Source organism: Dermacentor silvarum, chromosome 4 (genome assembly GCF_013339745.2).
Source record: "Dermacentor silvarum isolate Dsil-2018 chromosome 4, BIME_Dsil_1.4, whole genome shotgun sequence".
Lineage (NCBI taxonomy): Eukaryota > Metazoa > Arthropoda > Arachnida > Ixodida > Ixodidae > Dermacentor > Dermacentor silvarum.
In genome coordinates this window covers 63,289,073-63,306,066 of record NC_051157.2, presented here as the reverse complement: position 1 = coordinate 63,306,066, position 16,994 = coordinate 63,289,073, and the positions used below count along the sequence as shown (strand labels likewise).

At 44.8% G+C, this 16,994-nt stretch overlaps 1 protein-coding gene across 5 annotated transcripts in view; it reads right to left on the bottom strand.

Moving 5' to 3' along the window:
* LOC119450141 (tumor protein D52) overlaps nt 1-16,994 on the bottom strand; it is a 38,251-nt gene that overhangs the window by 7,208 nt on the left and 14,049 nt on the right. Inside the window, exons 1-5 of one of the 5 annotated variants that reach the window (XM_037713509.2) lie at nt 15,811-16,325; nt 12,946-13,079; nt 9,957-10,105; nt 5,410-5,442; nt 3,282-3,383 (exon numbers count right to left, since the gene is read on the bottom strand). In XM_037713509.2, the coding sequence (XP_037569437.1) occupies nt 3,282-3,383; nt 5,410-5,442; nt 9,957-10,105; nt 12,946-13,079; nt 15,811-16,006 (614 nt within the window). In that variant the 5' untranslated portion in view covers nt 16,007-16,325. Of the gene's footprint in view, nt 1-3,281; nt 3,384-5,409; nt 5,443-6,282; nt 6,343-9,956; nt 10,106-12,945; nt 13,080-15,810; nt 16,326-16,994 lie in introns of those variants that run through there. The other 4 variants (XM_037713508.2, XM_037713511.2, XM_037713513.2 and 1 more) reach the window with 4 other exon arrangements.

Here is a 16,994-nt window from a genome sequence, read left to right as displayed (position 1 = left end):
ACGCTTGTGTTCAATACTGCACAGAATGTCATTTCTGGTATGGAATGACTCAAATTCTGAACAGCGATTTTGTAGCGATGCCTTTTCTCAATGCTAATGACTTCCTGCGTTTTTCACGTTTGTGAGTGGTCAAAGTGACGCTCCACCTCGGATGGAGCGTCGCTTTGACCACTCATGAACGTGAAGAGCGCCGAAAGGCATTAGCATCAGGAAAAGGCATCGCTACAAAATCACAGCCCTGCTGTGATCCACTTTTACTTAAGAAATTTTATGAACTTGCAGTGTTGCGCTTAAAATAACTATAAGTAGCTTTTAACTCTACTGAATGTAAATCAATGTGTTTTCACTAAAGAGGCCTGCGGAAAGCAGTTGCCTCTACAGCAGCCATTTTAATTACTACTGTTTGACATCATGCATGCAGAGTTTACTCTTGCTAGAACATATGATCTAATGTAGAAAAAAAATGTACAATTTTAAGCTTGGCCTGCCAATATTAAGTGCTGATTATATGTCAGCAACAAAACAAGTTCTTTCCAAAGATGTACATAAAATTTCATGAGCAAATTTCCCTGCACAACATGTCTGACCCACACAAGATGGTGGACCTTGTGCTGCCAGGGGAAACAAAGAGCGAGTGCGCCAGTTGGTGCTAGCATCCCTGCCACACTACCTCCCTCACTTTTTGCACAACACCATCAGCTTCAGCCGTGGCGCAAACATAAATCCTGGACTCCACATTTGCTCACCCAGCGCAAGCCCGCTTGTCTTTTCGCACCTATGTACTAGCCGTGCCTTGCCATGAATGGGGATTAGCTTCTACAAAATTTGCACCAGTGCATGCTCACTTCTTGCTAGGCACGTAAGCAGATGTTGCCTCATACTGAGCTTGTTGACAGTGCTTCGAAATGCTCATTAAAGCCGTTAAACACATTCATTTTCTTTTTTGTAGTTGTAAAATTAGACTGAAATAAAAAAGAACGAAAGCGCTCCCTCACACGACATAAATTTGAGCCAGTGAAGATGAAAGCCAGTCTCCACAAAACCACAGCTGCATAGCTGCTGTCGTACTCAGGCAGTTGCATCCCCTGAGAAGTCGCTTAGCAATGCGGCTTCAGGAGTGGTGGCGTAAGTGCGAGCACCCAAATCTGACTGATGCAATGTCTGAACCCGCACGCGCTCTTATGCACCTGAGCTTGTCTCACGGACATGCACAAGCGCACAGAAGCGAGCCGGCATGCACTGGCAAGCTTGCATGGACTTTGTGCAGGGCAATTAGTGTATATGTGTAAGAACTAGATGCAAAAAAACCTGCTTATAGAATTTTACATATCCCGTTTAGCCTGCCTAACACTGCCCCAGTGTATTCATAGATACAGTGTAGACCACTTATAACGTAAGTCACGGGAGTCTCGAATATCCACACTATAACCAAAACAACGATTTTCAAGGCCTGCACATATGCAAAACATGTAGACCTAGCAGCCGCACATATCCGAGAATTGAAGCATGCGACCAGGAGTTTTGCATCCGTTTAGATTTACGAGCGTTGAAAGGTTAATGTCCAAGTGCCCGTGGTCTTCGCATGAAGCAGACAAAGTTATATATTTTTTAAAACCACGGCGACTTAAATTTCTGGAGCAGTACAGTGTGTCATCTGATTTCTCAGACTAATGGGCGTATGCACCGTGTCGAAAACATGGCGACCGTGGACCTGTGGCCTCACTTTCGTTATCAAGTAGGTTTCTCCACTTTGCATGTGCCGTACAGCCATTGCAATGCATTTTCGTTAACTCGGCACCAAACCACAACTTTGGTCGCTGACGAGGCCCGCTGGTTAAGCCTAGCTGGCGGGGGTGTCAGGCGGCATGTCGTTGCGGGAAGCTAAAAAATTAATTATGCTGTTTTAAATGCCAAAAGCATGATCTGATTATGAGGCACGCCATAGTGGGGCACTCCGGTATAATTTGCATGCGATCACAAACACGGGCTGAACTGACAGCAATGCGTACGAAGCGGAGTTTGGTTCCTCGAGCAATCATCCATCGCAATTACTACGAATCCCTACCAAGTTTGTATGTGCGCAAACTGGTACGAACAGCGGAAGCTCACAAGTGCACATAAAGCCTAATAGCTCTAAACTAAATTTGCGGAGCACTGCTTAAACTGAAAGCGTTGCACGCGCGATATCTGCACTCCATGATGCACATTGCGACGAGTGCACAGAAACTAAAGCCCGTTCAGTGCGAAGCGCACTGCTTATAAGCAGCCGAGCAAACGGCCTCTCTGTCGGCTAGGCAACCGCTGCATGCCTGCATCGCACTGTCACCGCTTCTTTTTTCTCATTCGTTCGCTCATCTTATGCCCCTCCTACACATCGCCCTCGTTGCTCTTCTCTCCCATCGGCGGGCGCAGCTCGTTGAGACACATGCTCACTCACTACCACGCTTGTCGGCGGGATTTTTCCGCGGAAGCTGCATTATAACCGGTATTTCGTCTTGTACGGCTACACTGTAAGCGGTATGCGTATACATGGAGTTCTATGGGAGGGTTGAACGGGAGTCAGGAAAAGGCCGCACTGTAGCTAGTTCTGCATTATAAACGGTTACGTTACAAGTGGTCTAAGCTATAGCAGAAATTATTAGAGTAGCCGTTTCATTCAGCGATTACAGTGCTACGTCAAATGAAACCTCAAGAGACCGAATATTACATTCCAATTAACTGGTGTTTCATTAACTCAGAAAGATGTGCTTGTGCACTATGTTACACAACCCTTTAACATGGTTGTCAGAAACAAGCAATCAAGTGAATGTAGCAGCTACTTTTTATCAAAGGAGAGAAAATGACAAGGTGCTCTAGCACAGAATTCACAAAATTTATTCTCAAACCACTACATGTTACCCATTAAAGACTGTCAATTCTTGCTTGCTCGAGTTCCTGCCACTGCTTTTTAAGGATGGCTTTCTCTATAAAAGACAGGTTCTGCAAAATTCATGTCCTGGTCTCTTCTGAAAAACAAATCCTTTACAATGCCAATTCTGTCCATGCCAGAACACCTTCTGTAGTTCTGCTCACATAGTGATACGAAAATTTTGGTTCCGATTATGGAAAGTCTTTGCGTTGTACCCAAATACAAAACCAAACAACATAGCAGTGGTCGTTCAGTTTGAGAGTCCCATTTACCGAGATTATACTGTAATTGTATCAGTCAGTTTCGGCAGTAGATGTATATGAACAGACAAAAAAAAAAAATTAGTTTTTTTAAATAGGATATAGTGAATTACTTCATCTCCCCCAGCTTCTTGGAGACACTGGCACCGAGGCTTCCAAGAGCTGTGGTAGTCTTCTCCCCAGCTGTCTTGATAGTAGCGCTAGTCTTCTGGTATCTGAGTGTGATGGTGGGGTTCCGGGGGAGGGAGAAAGAAAAGGGTGCCGATCAGACATTTGCGAGGTGCTGAAATTGGCTACAAATTAGGTACGCTGAACGCATGTTGCATTATTAGCAGGGTTTCGATTCGAAATTATCCCTTGCTACATGCAGGATGTTAAAAAAAAAAAAAAACCTTCATAGCATGCCTTTTAAGAAAACAAAGGTCAAAGATGAGTTATACCAGTAAAACGTGTCAGCATTAAAACTGACCTCATGTGCCTAAGTACATGCATTATGATCACAAAATAACAACTACCTTCGAGAGTTCTCTACGTTTAGTAAAATTTATGTAATGCAAGCACGTGGACATAAACGAACTGCAAACGTGGTTTAAAACTATGGCCTTGTCCTTATACCGCTTAGTGTCTGACATTCCGGTGTCCTAACAGCAACCTATACGCTGGGCCAAAGTACAATTTTCCTTACAATATGCACGTGCGAACACAATAAATGCCTGTTGGGCAACTGCTTCACTGTCAAAAGTGAGCTATGGTGCATTTCACAGAAAGATTTACTTACGAAGTGATTGATTAAACTTGAAAGAAGCAAACTAATTTTGGTGGCTTTCTAGTGCAAACCTTTTTTTTTCTTCTTTCATTTATGTTGTGGTGTAATTAGCTAGTTCTGACGGAGCAACAGCACCTTTTCAGGAAGGGCGTAGCCTAGGCTTGCGCAAATATAATTTTGTTTTTGTTCAAAGTGAATACTAGTAATAATGCTGAATAAATTCAAAGCAAATACTAATTTGAATAGCTATGGGGTTTGTATAAAACACTGACACAACGGCCAGAAGTTGACAAATATAAATAGAAAGGGTTTTCATCTTAGAAAACAGTTATTTTCAATGCACTGTTATTCATACGTATTTCCATACAAAAATGAAAGTTGTTCAATATATTCTACAACGCCAGCAGTACAGAAACTGTTTCGCTCAGTACCATTGTTCAGTCTACTTCAAATTTTGTGATCATTGAGGCCATGAGAGTGTTTCGCATTTGCTCGTTCAGTCGTCAAACATCGTCACGATGCTGCGAAGTGCAACCTTGACTATACGATGCCTGCAGTTTAGGCTGTGCCGCACAAATTCAGCTCTGTGCTTTGTTTACATGCAAGCTTAGCCCGTTCCGTCTAGCAAGGGCAAGAACGAAATTGGTAGGCAGGCTAACTGTAGCTGTCAGCTGGCTGCCTGCAAGTGAATTCTATGAGCTGTGTTAATGGCGATATGACTTGCTCACCGATACAGAAACCATTGGTCGTATAAGCTTTCCATTTTATATTTATATTCCGAATATGTACTTCGAAAATTCGAAATACTGACATTTCAATTAAAGCAAGCACTGAATAGAATAATATGCATCAAAACTTGAAACTTCAATATTTGCACAAGCCCAGCATGGTCCTTAGAACTCAGATTTGTAACTCTTTTCTCCATAGAAGTGCATCAATTTGTCTCTAGCTTAGGAAAAAGTTGGCTTATGCAAACCGCAAGCAAACTACAGATAATTGTGACCACTTGCGTCAGTGCTAGAGAATCACAGAATATGGGCGTTGGTGATAAACCAGAAAAAAAAAAAAAAAGCAAATGCTAAACAGCACTTCTAGTGTATCTAGAGATGCACACTGTTCTGAAAAATGTTCCGATTCTTGGCAATTTAGTGTCAATTTCGTTAGCACATTTATTATGGATTTCCAGCTGTACATATTGTCTACAAAGCTTTCTCTGAAGCAAACACTGATTTAAGACATTAACTGAACGCTGCAGTGAAAGCTATTTTAACATAACTAGATTTATGACAGCAGCAGCATACTGGAACTAATTTTTACACAAAATAAAGACACACTAGTAATAAATTCATCTATACAAATAGGCATGAAATGAGTTATCATTTTCCGATAAACCAAACTATACATCTAAAAATACAGTATTCAAAGCAAGTCCAAGTAAATGCAGGCAGAGAAAGGTGCAGCAGCAGTCCACGTACGTGGTAGAGTTAAAGAGGCCCGGGAAATTTTGACTGAGAGCACAGACATGCAAAGGAAACAGAATGAACACATTAAGCAGGCACATTCAGAAGCAACAGCCCAGAAGCCAGTCAGTGTGTTAGAAGTGTCGAGAACCTTTTGCGAGCTCAATTCCACTCCCTAGGACAGAACAGAAAGGCAAGGCACATGAGAAAAGAGCCAATATGAAAGGCACATAATCAAGTGGCCAAAACATGGGACTTCAATTGCACACATCAGTACATAGCAACAATCATCAAAAGCATGTGGACAAGGACCCTGACGTCAGGCGTGGTGATGTGAAGAAACTCCTCAAACAAGGCAATGCTTTCACGATGCATGATGCGCAACGTGGATGGAGCAAGGTAACAGTTTTATGCAATGAAATTGAGTTACCATTTGGTTTGGTCATTTCTAATGCAGAGATGACCTTCATAAATGCTGAACAAATTGCTGCAACCAGCATTACTTGTGCACCATGGTGAAAGCAACCTTATTCTCGCAGTTCATGTGCACGGGTCCTCACATCAGCTTGCAGCCACTTAACACGACATTTTCTTAATCTGGATAATTCACACTTCCAGTGGACACACTCTCTGGTGGATCACTTGGAACTGCTACAAAAGGACAGCGACAAGGGTTGGAACCAGTTTCATCCTAGGCACAGTGCAAAATTTATGCTCATGTATGTCGCTGCATTGATGATGTAGGTCTCCGTGCACATACATGTGCAAGGGATTTTCCAGGCGGAAAAGATAGTGAATGCAGTAGACACAGGCCACGACACAATGGCGTACAGGAATGAATGATGGCCAGTCTTGCCGCCAATTAATTGCACGGGGGCAGGGACTCACATGGGAGCACTTGCGATTGCAGCATTCCATTCGACCAATTTCCCACTGACATCTTTAAACCTGAGTCAACAAAAGAGCCAGAACACTTCCTCTCAGATGAGCGCCTACATGATAAGACATGACCAGCTGGCTGAAGATAATTACCTATTTACACGAGTCTAACGTGCACTTTTTTTCCACGAAAATGGGTACGAGAATTGCCTGTGCATTACAAAGGGATATGAAACCAAAACTGTGTCTGCAGCGAGCCTGACATCAGAGCTGTCGAACACAGTGCAATCACCTTTAACAAGACGGCGACAGAGCCCGTTTTCCTGCTCGACAACGATCTGGAGCAGTTTTATCGGTCAATCACATAAGGAGATACTATCACTTCCACAAGATTTCGTGCAACTCGGCACCAGATGCGTTGCCGTATATGGTTGCCAGCATTTTTGACACTGTGCCAAGCTCGCTATCTGCACCCAGTGCCAAAAAACTGTCGGCCACACACTTCAACAAGTCCAATACAGAGTAATGTAAAATCTTACGACAGCGATAACAGTATCTCTAAAAGTGATCGCTCGAGAATACTGCCCCACTGTGCTTGGTATCTGTGACCAATGAAGCAAATGTGCTTCTGATCACGCATGTGAGGGGGAAGCTATATTTTTCTTTTATAATTGGGGGTGTGTTACCATTCAGATCCACTTTTATTTTCTTACTTAAAACCCACAAAAATTGGGTGCACATTGGAATCATGTAAATATGGTAACCACTTAAAACTAGAGACATCTAAGCAGTGTCTTTCTCTCAGCACGTGCTTTAGTTATCAGATAACTGCTATACATGCATGACACTGATTGTGATCCGGTATCCATACATGTACTTGCCATAATGCACCAACAGATGAGCACATTATAGCACTTTTGATCTCAATGATGCTAAAATAAAAGTTATCCTCTCTAGTTTTCTATAATTTCAAGCAGTTCATAATGAGCTACGTATAGATACCAGAGGTATAACTCCTAAGGTGCAAGTGTCACAGCATGAAAAAGTTTTGTGAGAGGATATATGCTTTCAACCCCAAGTATATGGCTGTTGCAACCGCAGGAAAGTGCAGACTTTGAATAAGGTGATCAGAGAAAAGCCCACATCGCACAAGGAGTCTAACTCTACTGCTGCAACACATTGCCCTCACTGAGATCATAACCTGAAAACACTTCCAGTAATTTTCCTGAATTTTACACCAATACCCATAAAGTGTTCGTTGCACTGTTTTCGGGCCCAGGGCACTGCTGACAGGAGTGCATTTGACAAGGAGCTATTAGATTACAGGCAAAATTCATTGCCAATTTGATCATGCTTCAAATTGCTGATAAATACTGAACTAGTATTGTGACAACAAGCACACAAGAAGGCAAAGCAACATCAGTAGTTTGAAGCAACAACACTGCCTGTACCTCTAGGTTTTGCGCAAGACCACATAAAATGGCACAGGACTGCACAAAAATTGCAGGAGAGGTGAGTTAAAACATTTATTCACTGTGTACAACTAAGAGCTGAAAATATGCAGATCTTTTTTTAAATACAACGTACGTTTAGAGGCTAGGAACAGCAACCTGATGCAAGTTGCAAATACACGACTCTGCAACAATTAGTTAAACCTCAATATAACAATGTCGGTAGAATCGGCAATTTGCTTCGTACACGAGAAGGCAAAGCGACATCAGTAGTTTGAAGCAACAACACTGCCTGCCACAATGCTTAGATTCCAATGCTCTCATAGGTTCATAAACTACTTCCGTAATATTACTCTAACAAATGCTTCCACTGCCACCAGCGGTTGGTGTTACATATAAACAGAACATAGCTTGTTGATGCAGAATTCAACGACTTTTTTGCATAAAAATAACTTTAGAGTCCCACAATAAAGCTTTCCTAATCAAATCAACAAGAGGCTGTTGACTTCCATTCACCATATCTTATGCATATGTTCTACATTTTATACACAGATGTTATACATAAAGCACCCAGAGATTTATGTTCTCAAGCCTTTCTCTTGAATGCTTCCTGTAAAATAACAGAGCCTATGTGCTACAGAAGGCTATTTCTTCAAAAGAAATCCCCTCTCTAATGCCCTGACAAGGGTCATGAGGGTATTGGAAATAAATTCCAAACAAACCATTTTTTACTGGCCAGCTGCCTTCAATAACATTTTTTTTTACCACTGCGAACTGGCCTGCGCCTGGCCTTACGAACTGCTCTAGTGTATAAACCACTCTGTGAATACAGGGCCATTTGGCAGCACAGGTCGCATTAAAGGGGTCCTGAACTACCTCTCAAGCTTGGAGAAAAAACACAGTCTGCAGATAGCATACGCTGCTGTGAACATCTCAGCCAAATCTTTCAGTTGTGAGTGGCGCATAGAGCTCGCAAGGGGAGCACAAAGTCACCTTTTTTCTCAAATGCTCTATTTGCAACAGAAGCTTGCTCTTCACTCTTTTCTGGATGCTTTATTTCGTAATATAGCAGATTCTCATACGCAGCTGCTATTCGCCAATAGTTGATATCAATCAAGAAGGGTGTTTGGATCAGTGCACTTTTTCCTACTGTTACTGTGTATATTTACTGACAGTTTAATAAACAAGCTGAAGTAAGCGAAAATCTGCTTTCGAATTTCGACAATTACGTAGTTACGAAAAAAGCCGACCATCATCTGCTCACGCTCGGCCGCCCGCATAGGAATTAAAATTTGGCCACCCTGCTTATCCATTTTGTAACCGTCATGTCTTGCTAATTTCGACTAGTTTTGAATACTCAACTAGCCTCGAACCACACGAAACTTAAGGTCAAACTACACGCACGCTTGCCAGTGTGCGCTCACTCCTTGCCGCTCCTGGTTAGACGCCTTAGCAGGCTTCGCTTCGTAATGAGCTATTTATAGAGCTTCAAAATGTGCAAGTTGGATGTGGCTACTATTCGTCAGTCAAGCTGGCGCAGGACAAAGATGGTCTGCACCACGTAACATGGCCAGAGTGGAGCATATGAGCACGAGTGTGCGCTAAAACCCTGTCGAGCACAAAGCAAATGCTGTGCATACGCACTACAGTTACATGTAGCTGTGGTCTGCTACACAGCGTAGATACCATGGCCACCTCAGCGTGCCGTGACGAGTCCACTGGCTAACAGCACTGCGGCTCGCTGAGAGCAACTGCGTTTGTCACGTCATGGGCGCCAAAACTGGTAGTGACATCTACGTGAACATCCAAAATGAAATTTGAACTGCACGCAACGGTGACGTTTAGTAGGCGGAGTTCTGTGGGCACGCCCCGCTCCACCGTAGCCTTCGCAGCGCAAGTCATCGAAGAAGCAGCAGAAGCACTGCACAGGGGATGTTGGATTGCCAATAAGTACTTCTGCTGAACGCATTGAATTACTTTTTGCAGCAAAGTATTTCTGAAATAGCTTATTTTAACTTGAAATGCATTTCTCGACTTCGATAAAAAGTGCTTCAGGGAATATAGGGATTTTTCTGTTTCTGAGATCGGTGATCGTAGCCAGCACTTCAACGGGTCAAGGCCAATTGTGCTTCAGTTCATTTGTACTAACGAGATGCCCAGCTGCTTCACCGCCCCTTCATAAATTTTCACCACATCACCTTGAGAAAGAGAAAGAAAGGAGGTGCCCCTTACGCCGCAGTGTCCTGGATATTCTTGATACCTTGCTCCATATCGTCCTTGAGCTCCTTCCAGACACTGATGCCCAGCTGGCGCTTCAGCTCCTGAGACCTGGCCATCTTGGTTGCCAGCACAGTCCTCAGGGACTGGATCTCTTCCTCCACCTGCAGTGCATGCAATGAGGATGTAGTGTGCTAATGCATACCTGCCAACCTAACGACTTTCAAATTCGTAAACGTACGACCGGGGTGGGGGGAATTCTGCCGTGGAGCACACCTTCAAGCACACTTGGAAGTACTGACGAGGCTTCGAGCATGCCATCACACTTCGCAGCCGCTACGGTTACGAAACACCGGAGTGTCGCAGTTGCACTGCACTGGATGCAACAGCTGGTAACACAAACTGAAGGCGAAGCCAACACAACAGGGCACACCCGCGAAAAAAGGCCTAGCGAAGGTGATCAGCCCGAAATCGCCATCATCTTTGGGGGTGCCACTTACGTAGGGTGGGACACTATGTTGAGAGTAATGACAACCAATGATGCTGGGTCGTCGGGACGTGCACCATGCCGAGCAACGTCTCAGAGTGAAAATTGCTGTCCTTACTCTGCTAACAATGAATGTTTCACCCCTATCTCTAAGCGCACACCCTATGTAAGTGGCGCCCCCGCCCACCAGCATCGGAGTGGCTTTAAGGAACTTCAAAATTTTTTCGTCAATAAAACCAATTTTCCGTAAAAATTTAGTCTACATTTGTAAAATCATAACACGGGTCCAAATTCGTAAATTTTATGGAAAATTCGGAAGAGTTGGCAGGTATGCTAATGGGACACTAAAGACGTGCTAAAGCTGTACTAGTAACCTATACTTATGCAACAGCGAAACTGTTGCCTTACCACGAGAGAAGGCTAATAACAAAAATAAAAGACAGGTGTGACGCATTCATGAAGTTCCCACACCAGCTCGCAGAGACATCATGGATTTTGACAGCATCTACTTAATTGTTTATTGGTAATGGAGGACTATTGTAAAAACTGGAGTAACCCTTTCCTTATACAGCAGTTTTTGTGACAATCGCAATTGTGTGGTCACTATGGCCCAAGAAAAAGGAGAAAGCGTCACCATTCTTGTTATTGCCACTGTGAACAAGCAAATTTTAAAAACTCTGTGCAAACGTGGTGGTGGTGCAGTGGTGCCCAACATGCAGTGGTGCCCAATGCATGTTGCTCAACGCCCAATGACAAGGGTTGTGCATGCCTAGTTTTGCATAACACATGTTGGGGCATCACCGATGACGAGCTCTGGGATGTCAAAAAGTGACTAGCAGCTGTCCTCGGACGAGAATCACGACAGTTCATGTGTGGTTGCCGTCTCCGACAACAAATGAGCGAATTGACCAAATAAAGTATGTTCTGTAATTAACCGCATCGCACCATTTTTTGTCTCTCATTTGTATATATCTCAGAGCCAGGGGTCGACCTATATGCAGCACATTACTCGACCTATACAGCACATTACACTAAGTGAACAACATTATGAACCTAGCAAGTTCCGAGAGCTTTTCCCTGTGCCAGAACGGCCAAAATATATGAAAATACAAATTTGAAATCCACTATGTCACACTGACATACAGGCGGCTCACAGGCCTTCAGTTTCTTCTGTAGCATCAACTTTTTACCAAAAAATAAATGATACTACAGTTCTGAAAGAATACACGACTTGCCTAACCCAATTTAGTGCTGCTTATTATCATCACTTTGAAATGGACGCTGTGCCATGCAGGAGGAACACTGGACAGGAACAGTAAGAATTTTCCTACAGAAACTACAGTTGACTTGCGATAATTCAAACTTGGGTCATTTGAGGTGCTGATTCGTTCAAACAAGGGTTCTGGTGTGGTACCCAAGACTTAGAACCATTGGATAATTTTTTTTTTTACACTGCACCTTATTGCAGTGTATCAATTGTATAAATTTAATAAACCTTGAAAAATCAAGGTCAAAAAAGATCACAATAATCTAAGGCTGGCTCATTACATTTTAAATGCACTTTGAACTTGCTTAATTAGAATGAAACCTTCAATTAATTCGAACTTCTAGGATTCCCAGGGAAGAGCAATGTGGCCAGAGTGTGTTAATTAGAGGATGTTTATAAGAAACGAATGCCCAATGTGCTCACACCCAATATTCAAGCTGCTGTACTATCATGAGCAATATGAGCGGGAACACACGAACACGTGGCAAATAGCCTCGAAACCGAGTTAGAGCGATGCGCGGATGGCGCTGTCGAAAACAGAGGGGAAGAGCACTCTTCTGCTAACTGTTGGCACTCCCACTGTGCCTGCGTTTGTCGAAAACGGCAGCTTACGGCGTTTCGCTGGCCACCAACAGCCAATAAGACGGTTATGTGTCGCAGTGACTTACAGCGAATCCTTTTATTTCTTTTTTGTTCTTGGTGTAACTGCATGACGGAACTTTTAGATCTTGGCTCGTATTTTAAAGCAATCTTTTTTTATATATCAATCAACGCGACGAGTGGCTTACACTTTAAAACAGTGCTACTTTTGGCCACACTTTGGCGCACCAATATTGCGGTTACCAGTAACCGCAATACCAAACAGTTATCACTGTGCGCTGGCGATGTGACGTTCTGCACTTTGTGTAAACAGACCCATGGTGGGAGTACCAACAGTTATTAGAACAGTGTTCCCTTTCCCACTTTGTTTCCGACGGCGGCTGCCGCATATCGCCCATAGCAGGGTTTGAGGCTATCTGACATGCGCTCTTGTGTTCCCGCTTATATTGCTCACGATAGTACATGTTGGCAGGTGCTGCTGAGCAAATGCCAGCAACTTGGTTGTTATGCATTTGTATCTCCGATACTCTGGACATGTACTTTACATAATCTTTCATAACTGCAAGCACAGTGGTTGAATGTGTCCAGTACGCTGCCTCACTTGTACCCTACAACTAACACAAAACTTTAGTGCAGCCACAACACTTTACCTGTGCCAGCTCATCCCTCAGCATAGCCTCTTGGCGAGCCTTTTCTTCAGGGTCCATTCCCGACAGGTCATGCACTCCACTGTCTGGAGTCGCGTCGGTTGTTTTCACGTCGGCACTTGCATCAAAGAAGCTCTCTGCAAAGAGCAGCCCCGAAGGAAAGCCATCAGCATTTTACTTCGAGACTCACAAATCAAATGAATGCTTTGCACAGGCTACCTTTGCCTCTTAAATTGCAGTGCGTGGGAAACAAAACACACCTTTAAAAAACTTTTGTGAAGTCTTAGTGTAATACACACACTTCAGACAACTCGGCGTAGGGTAACAAACCGGATGAGCATCTGGTTGACCTTCCTGCCTTTTCTTCCTTTTCCTCCTGCTACAGACAGTGACAGCAAAGGAAGTCTTTCTCGTGAACTGCTTTCAAACATGCTTAACTACTACTGCTTTATGCTCAGCATTATTTGGTGGAGCTCCAGAAATAATGCATGTTGCACAGCAGAATTATGAAAGTGCTGACGATGCCTGGCACAGGGCTACGAGAAGCTTTAAGCAAGTTCGTAATTGCAAACTCTGGCGCCAGGTAAGTGTGCAGAAACATCAGCTATGAAGTCGGGCCATTCCAGTGGCAAGAGCCAGGCAGTTTTTACAGTGGGAGCTCCTTATGTAATACATCTACTTTGTAATTGTATTAATGTCTAGTATATGATAAATGATCTATTAAAAAAGAGTGACAAGACTTTTTGTCTATATAACAGAAGGCTAGTAAGTAAATTTAAAATTCTGCGATTTGGATTCCAATAAAGAGCCTTGCTTCTATAATTGTAAATCCAGATTGTATTACCACTGACTTGCTAATACTATAGTAAATATAAACTGCATGTACTTTTGTTAGCGTGCAACGCTTCACTATCATTTGTGCATCCACTCTGCAAGAATTAATAGAGCTAGCATTCTGAAGAAAGAGCGGGAAGGGCACCCTACAGGGTCGCAGATGATTGGTAGATTTATAAAACATAGCTGTTGTGCGAGATGCTGTAGTGGAGAGCGCCAAATATAATTTTAACCACCTGATGTAAGATGTCATTTTTTTCGCATTAGGTGGATGTCCAAGTTCTCTAAGCGCTAGGGAAAATACTGGAAAGCACCAGAACAGCCTAAGTAATAACCTACTATAATACTTGTTTCTGTGAAACAGTTTAGGTACTCGGGAGGTAGATGCATCATGATGATCCGCTCTGTTCCTACGATCACCGCCACATCTGCATGCAAGCACGGTGAGGTCAGAAAAAACGTTTGCTGCACTCTTGTTTATCATCTTTTCTGATAAGCAACACCATCATACCTAGCCTTATTGCTCGACGACGTGAGAAAATTTTGTTCTCTCATGTTATCCCAATAATGTTGACAGCACTAGCTCTGACACCCACTTTATTATCAAATAAAAAAATTATTATTACACGTATTTTCAGACATTCATAGAATTCTCATCCTTTTATGTGCTATAAGTGTGCAGTATAGATCCTACAGCATTGAAAATATGTATTAGTACTCCTTTACCGTCCCGCTGATGCTCTGTACAAGAGCATTTTTATGTTGCACCCATATAGTAGTGCAGCCATGGCAGCTGGAAACGAGGGTTGCAAGCAAAAGGAAACTTTTCAATACTGTTAATGTTGTTGAAGACAGAATTAATGATTGCCCCAAGGAACGTTAAAAACCAACTCGGCACAACCAGCTCTAGGCAGATGAGGTGTATAAAGTTAAGTTCCTATGCCGCAGTGCTTGAGCAAACTGGGCGATCATCCAATGCACATGCAGAAAAGCCACAGTCAGATGACAGGGTGTCAAGTACATATGTCAGGTCTGTCACACTGCAATGAAAGTGTCTGTAGACAATGCTAGCCTGTTCCACAGCACGTCTGGAAAAGGGTAACGAGCAACAACTGCTCCATACTGCAAGGGTGGATGCTGAATTAAATTATGAATAAATTATGAGCATGAGCTGCTTTATGTTAAATATCGTAATGTAAGTCAACGAGCACACTAAGATAGCCAGCAGCATTGCCAATGCACTAGAGCATCAAGCACTTGAGCTTGGAGATAGCCTGTGGGTGAATTGCTCTAGCCATTATTGGTACTGCATTGTTTTGAAGAATACTGCCAATCTCAGATTACAGCAGGGAAGGCACATAAAATTTGTGTTCATACATGTTTCTTATACATAACAAAAGCTATTAATGTACAATTGTATAAGAACTAAGTGCAATACTTTTAATAAACTTCCCTTACAATATGTAGAAACATCTCATATTGTACTGTGTATTTTCTGAACGCATCCATTGAGTACAGTGGTGTCCATGCATGATGAAGCATGTTAAACAGTCAAGTTCACAGCTGCCCAGTAGCGAAGCGGCTCTCACAGCAGTGCACACATTTCCATAGACTCTGGTCAAATAAGGCACAAAACTATTTCCAGGACACTAGACATACCATATGTGCACCAGAAGGCCATGAAATGAAAGGTTGTATGCCATACCCACTCAATCATTCATTCATTCATGAAGTGCAACCCGGTGCAGCACCAAGCGCCACTGAGAAAGAGTGTGCTCATAAAAGCAGATAAAGTTGAAGCGTCTCACATCTGGTAGTGCGGTGCGAAAACATGGCACTGCGATAAAGAAAAGCTACCAGAACGTGGCAACAAACACAGCGCCTGACAACGCGCGCGTCGCCGACGGAGCGGATCGCGTGGCGCACATCTAGCTGCAGTCTCCGTCGTCGCCGCTTCGGCGTGTTTCAACGATGCAAGCAGCTGGAAGCGATAAACAGGACCGTCGTGTCCTCGCGACGTAGTAAGCTTCTCACCGTGGTGCAACTCCTCAAGCTCCTCGCCGGCTGCCAGCCTGAGGAGACTGCGCCCTTCGTCGTCGAGCGTCGGGTCGGTCGCGCCCACCTGGCCGAGGTCCTGACCCGAGTCGTACGCGGGTGACTCTTCCTCGCCGCCCTTGCAGTCGGGCAGGTACGGGTCCTCCTCGTACGTCACGGCCCCGGCACGGTCCATGCATGCGGAGCGCCGCGCCGCTCGCTCGCTGGCAGACGCGCGCGCGCTCTTCCCGGGCCAGCCAGATGACGGCGGCCACTCGAAGATCAGACTTCGTTGCTGCCTGCTGCTACTCCGTCGCGCACGACGGTCCACCAGCACTCGACGTGGCGAGCGAGCGACCGGCTCGAAGGCAGGCAGGCAGGCAGCGCCGTACACGGAACGCGGTCACCGCGACGAGGAGGAAAGGCACGCCGACGGCATCGTTGTACCCAGCCCCACACGACGTAGTACGTCCGTCCCTCACCGCGGCCGGCCCGAGCACCACCACCACCGGTCCGGTCGTCACCCTTTCTCACGGGCTCTCTTTTCTTCTTTCCCCATTGTTACGCTACCTGGCTGCTCCGTTCGGCGCGGCGTACGCCACCCTCGCCACCGGCCGCACCGTCGAGTACGCTGAGTGTGACTCATGCGCGCGCGCGCCCTTGCTTTTTTCAGGCATTTCCCACTCTTTTCTTTCTTCGACGGGCGGCTTCTCGTCGTCTTCGACCTGGCAGGCAGCTCCTTTTCGAAAGCGCTGCCGCCGCGGCCGCCTGCTCCCCTTTTCTGTTCATTTCTCGGCCGTTCGTGTTTGCAGCTCGCATTTTGCTGTCCCGAGGAGGACGCGCTGACTGCCTGGCCACGGCGCCCAATGCATAGTAGACGCTGACGCCAGTACTGGCGGCGGGTGTGCGTCCCCCCCTCCTTCCCTCACGTCTTCGTCCATCCGTCCATCCGAGCGCAAAGGCCGTCATGGAGGGCCGGGTCAGCGCGGGCCTTTGAACCGCGCTCGGCTCGGTCGCGTCAACTCTTCTTCCTCTTTCTGACAACGCGGCGAGCCGCCAAGCCAACTCCCCTTTTTCTTGGGGGTGTGCGCGCAGACGGGCAACGTGGCCGAGCATACATTATGCGCCTGGCCGAGCGAGCCGCAATCGATCGGCGCCTGAAGAAAACCGGATGGGATGTAACA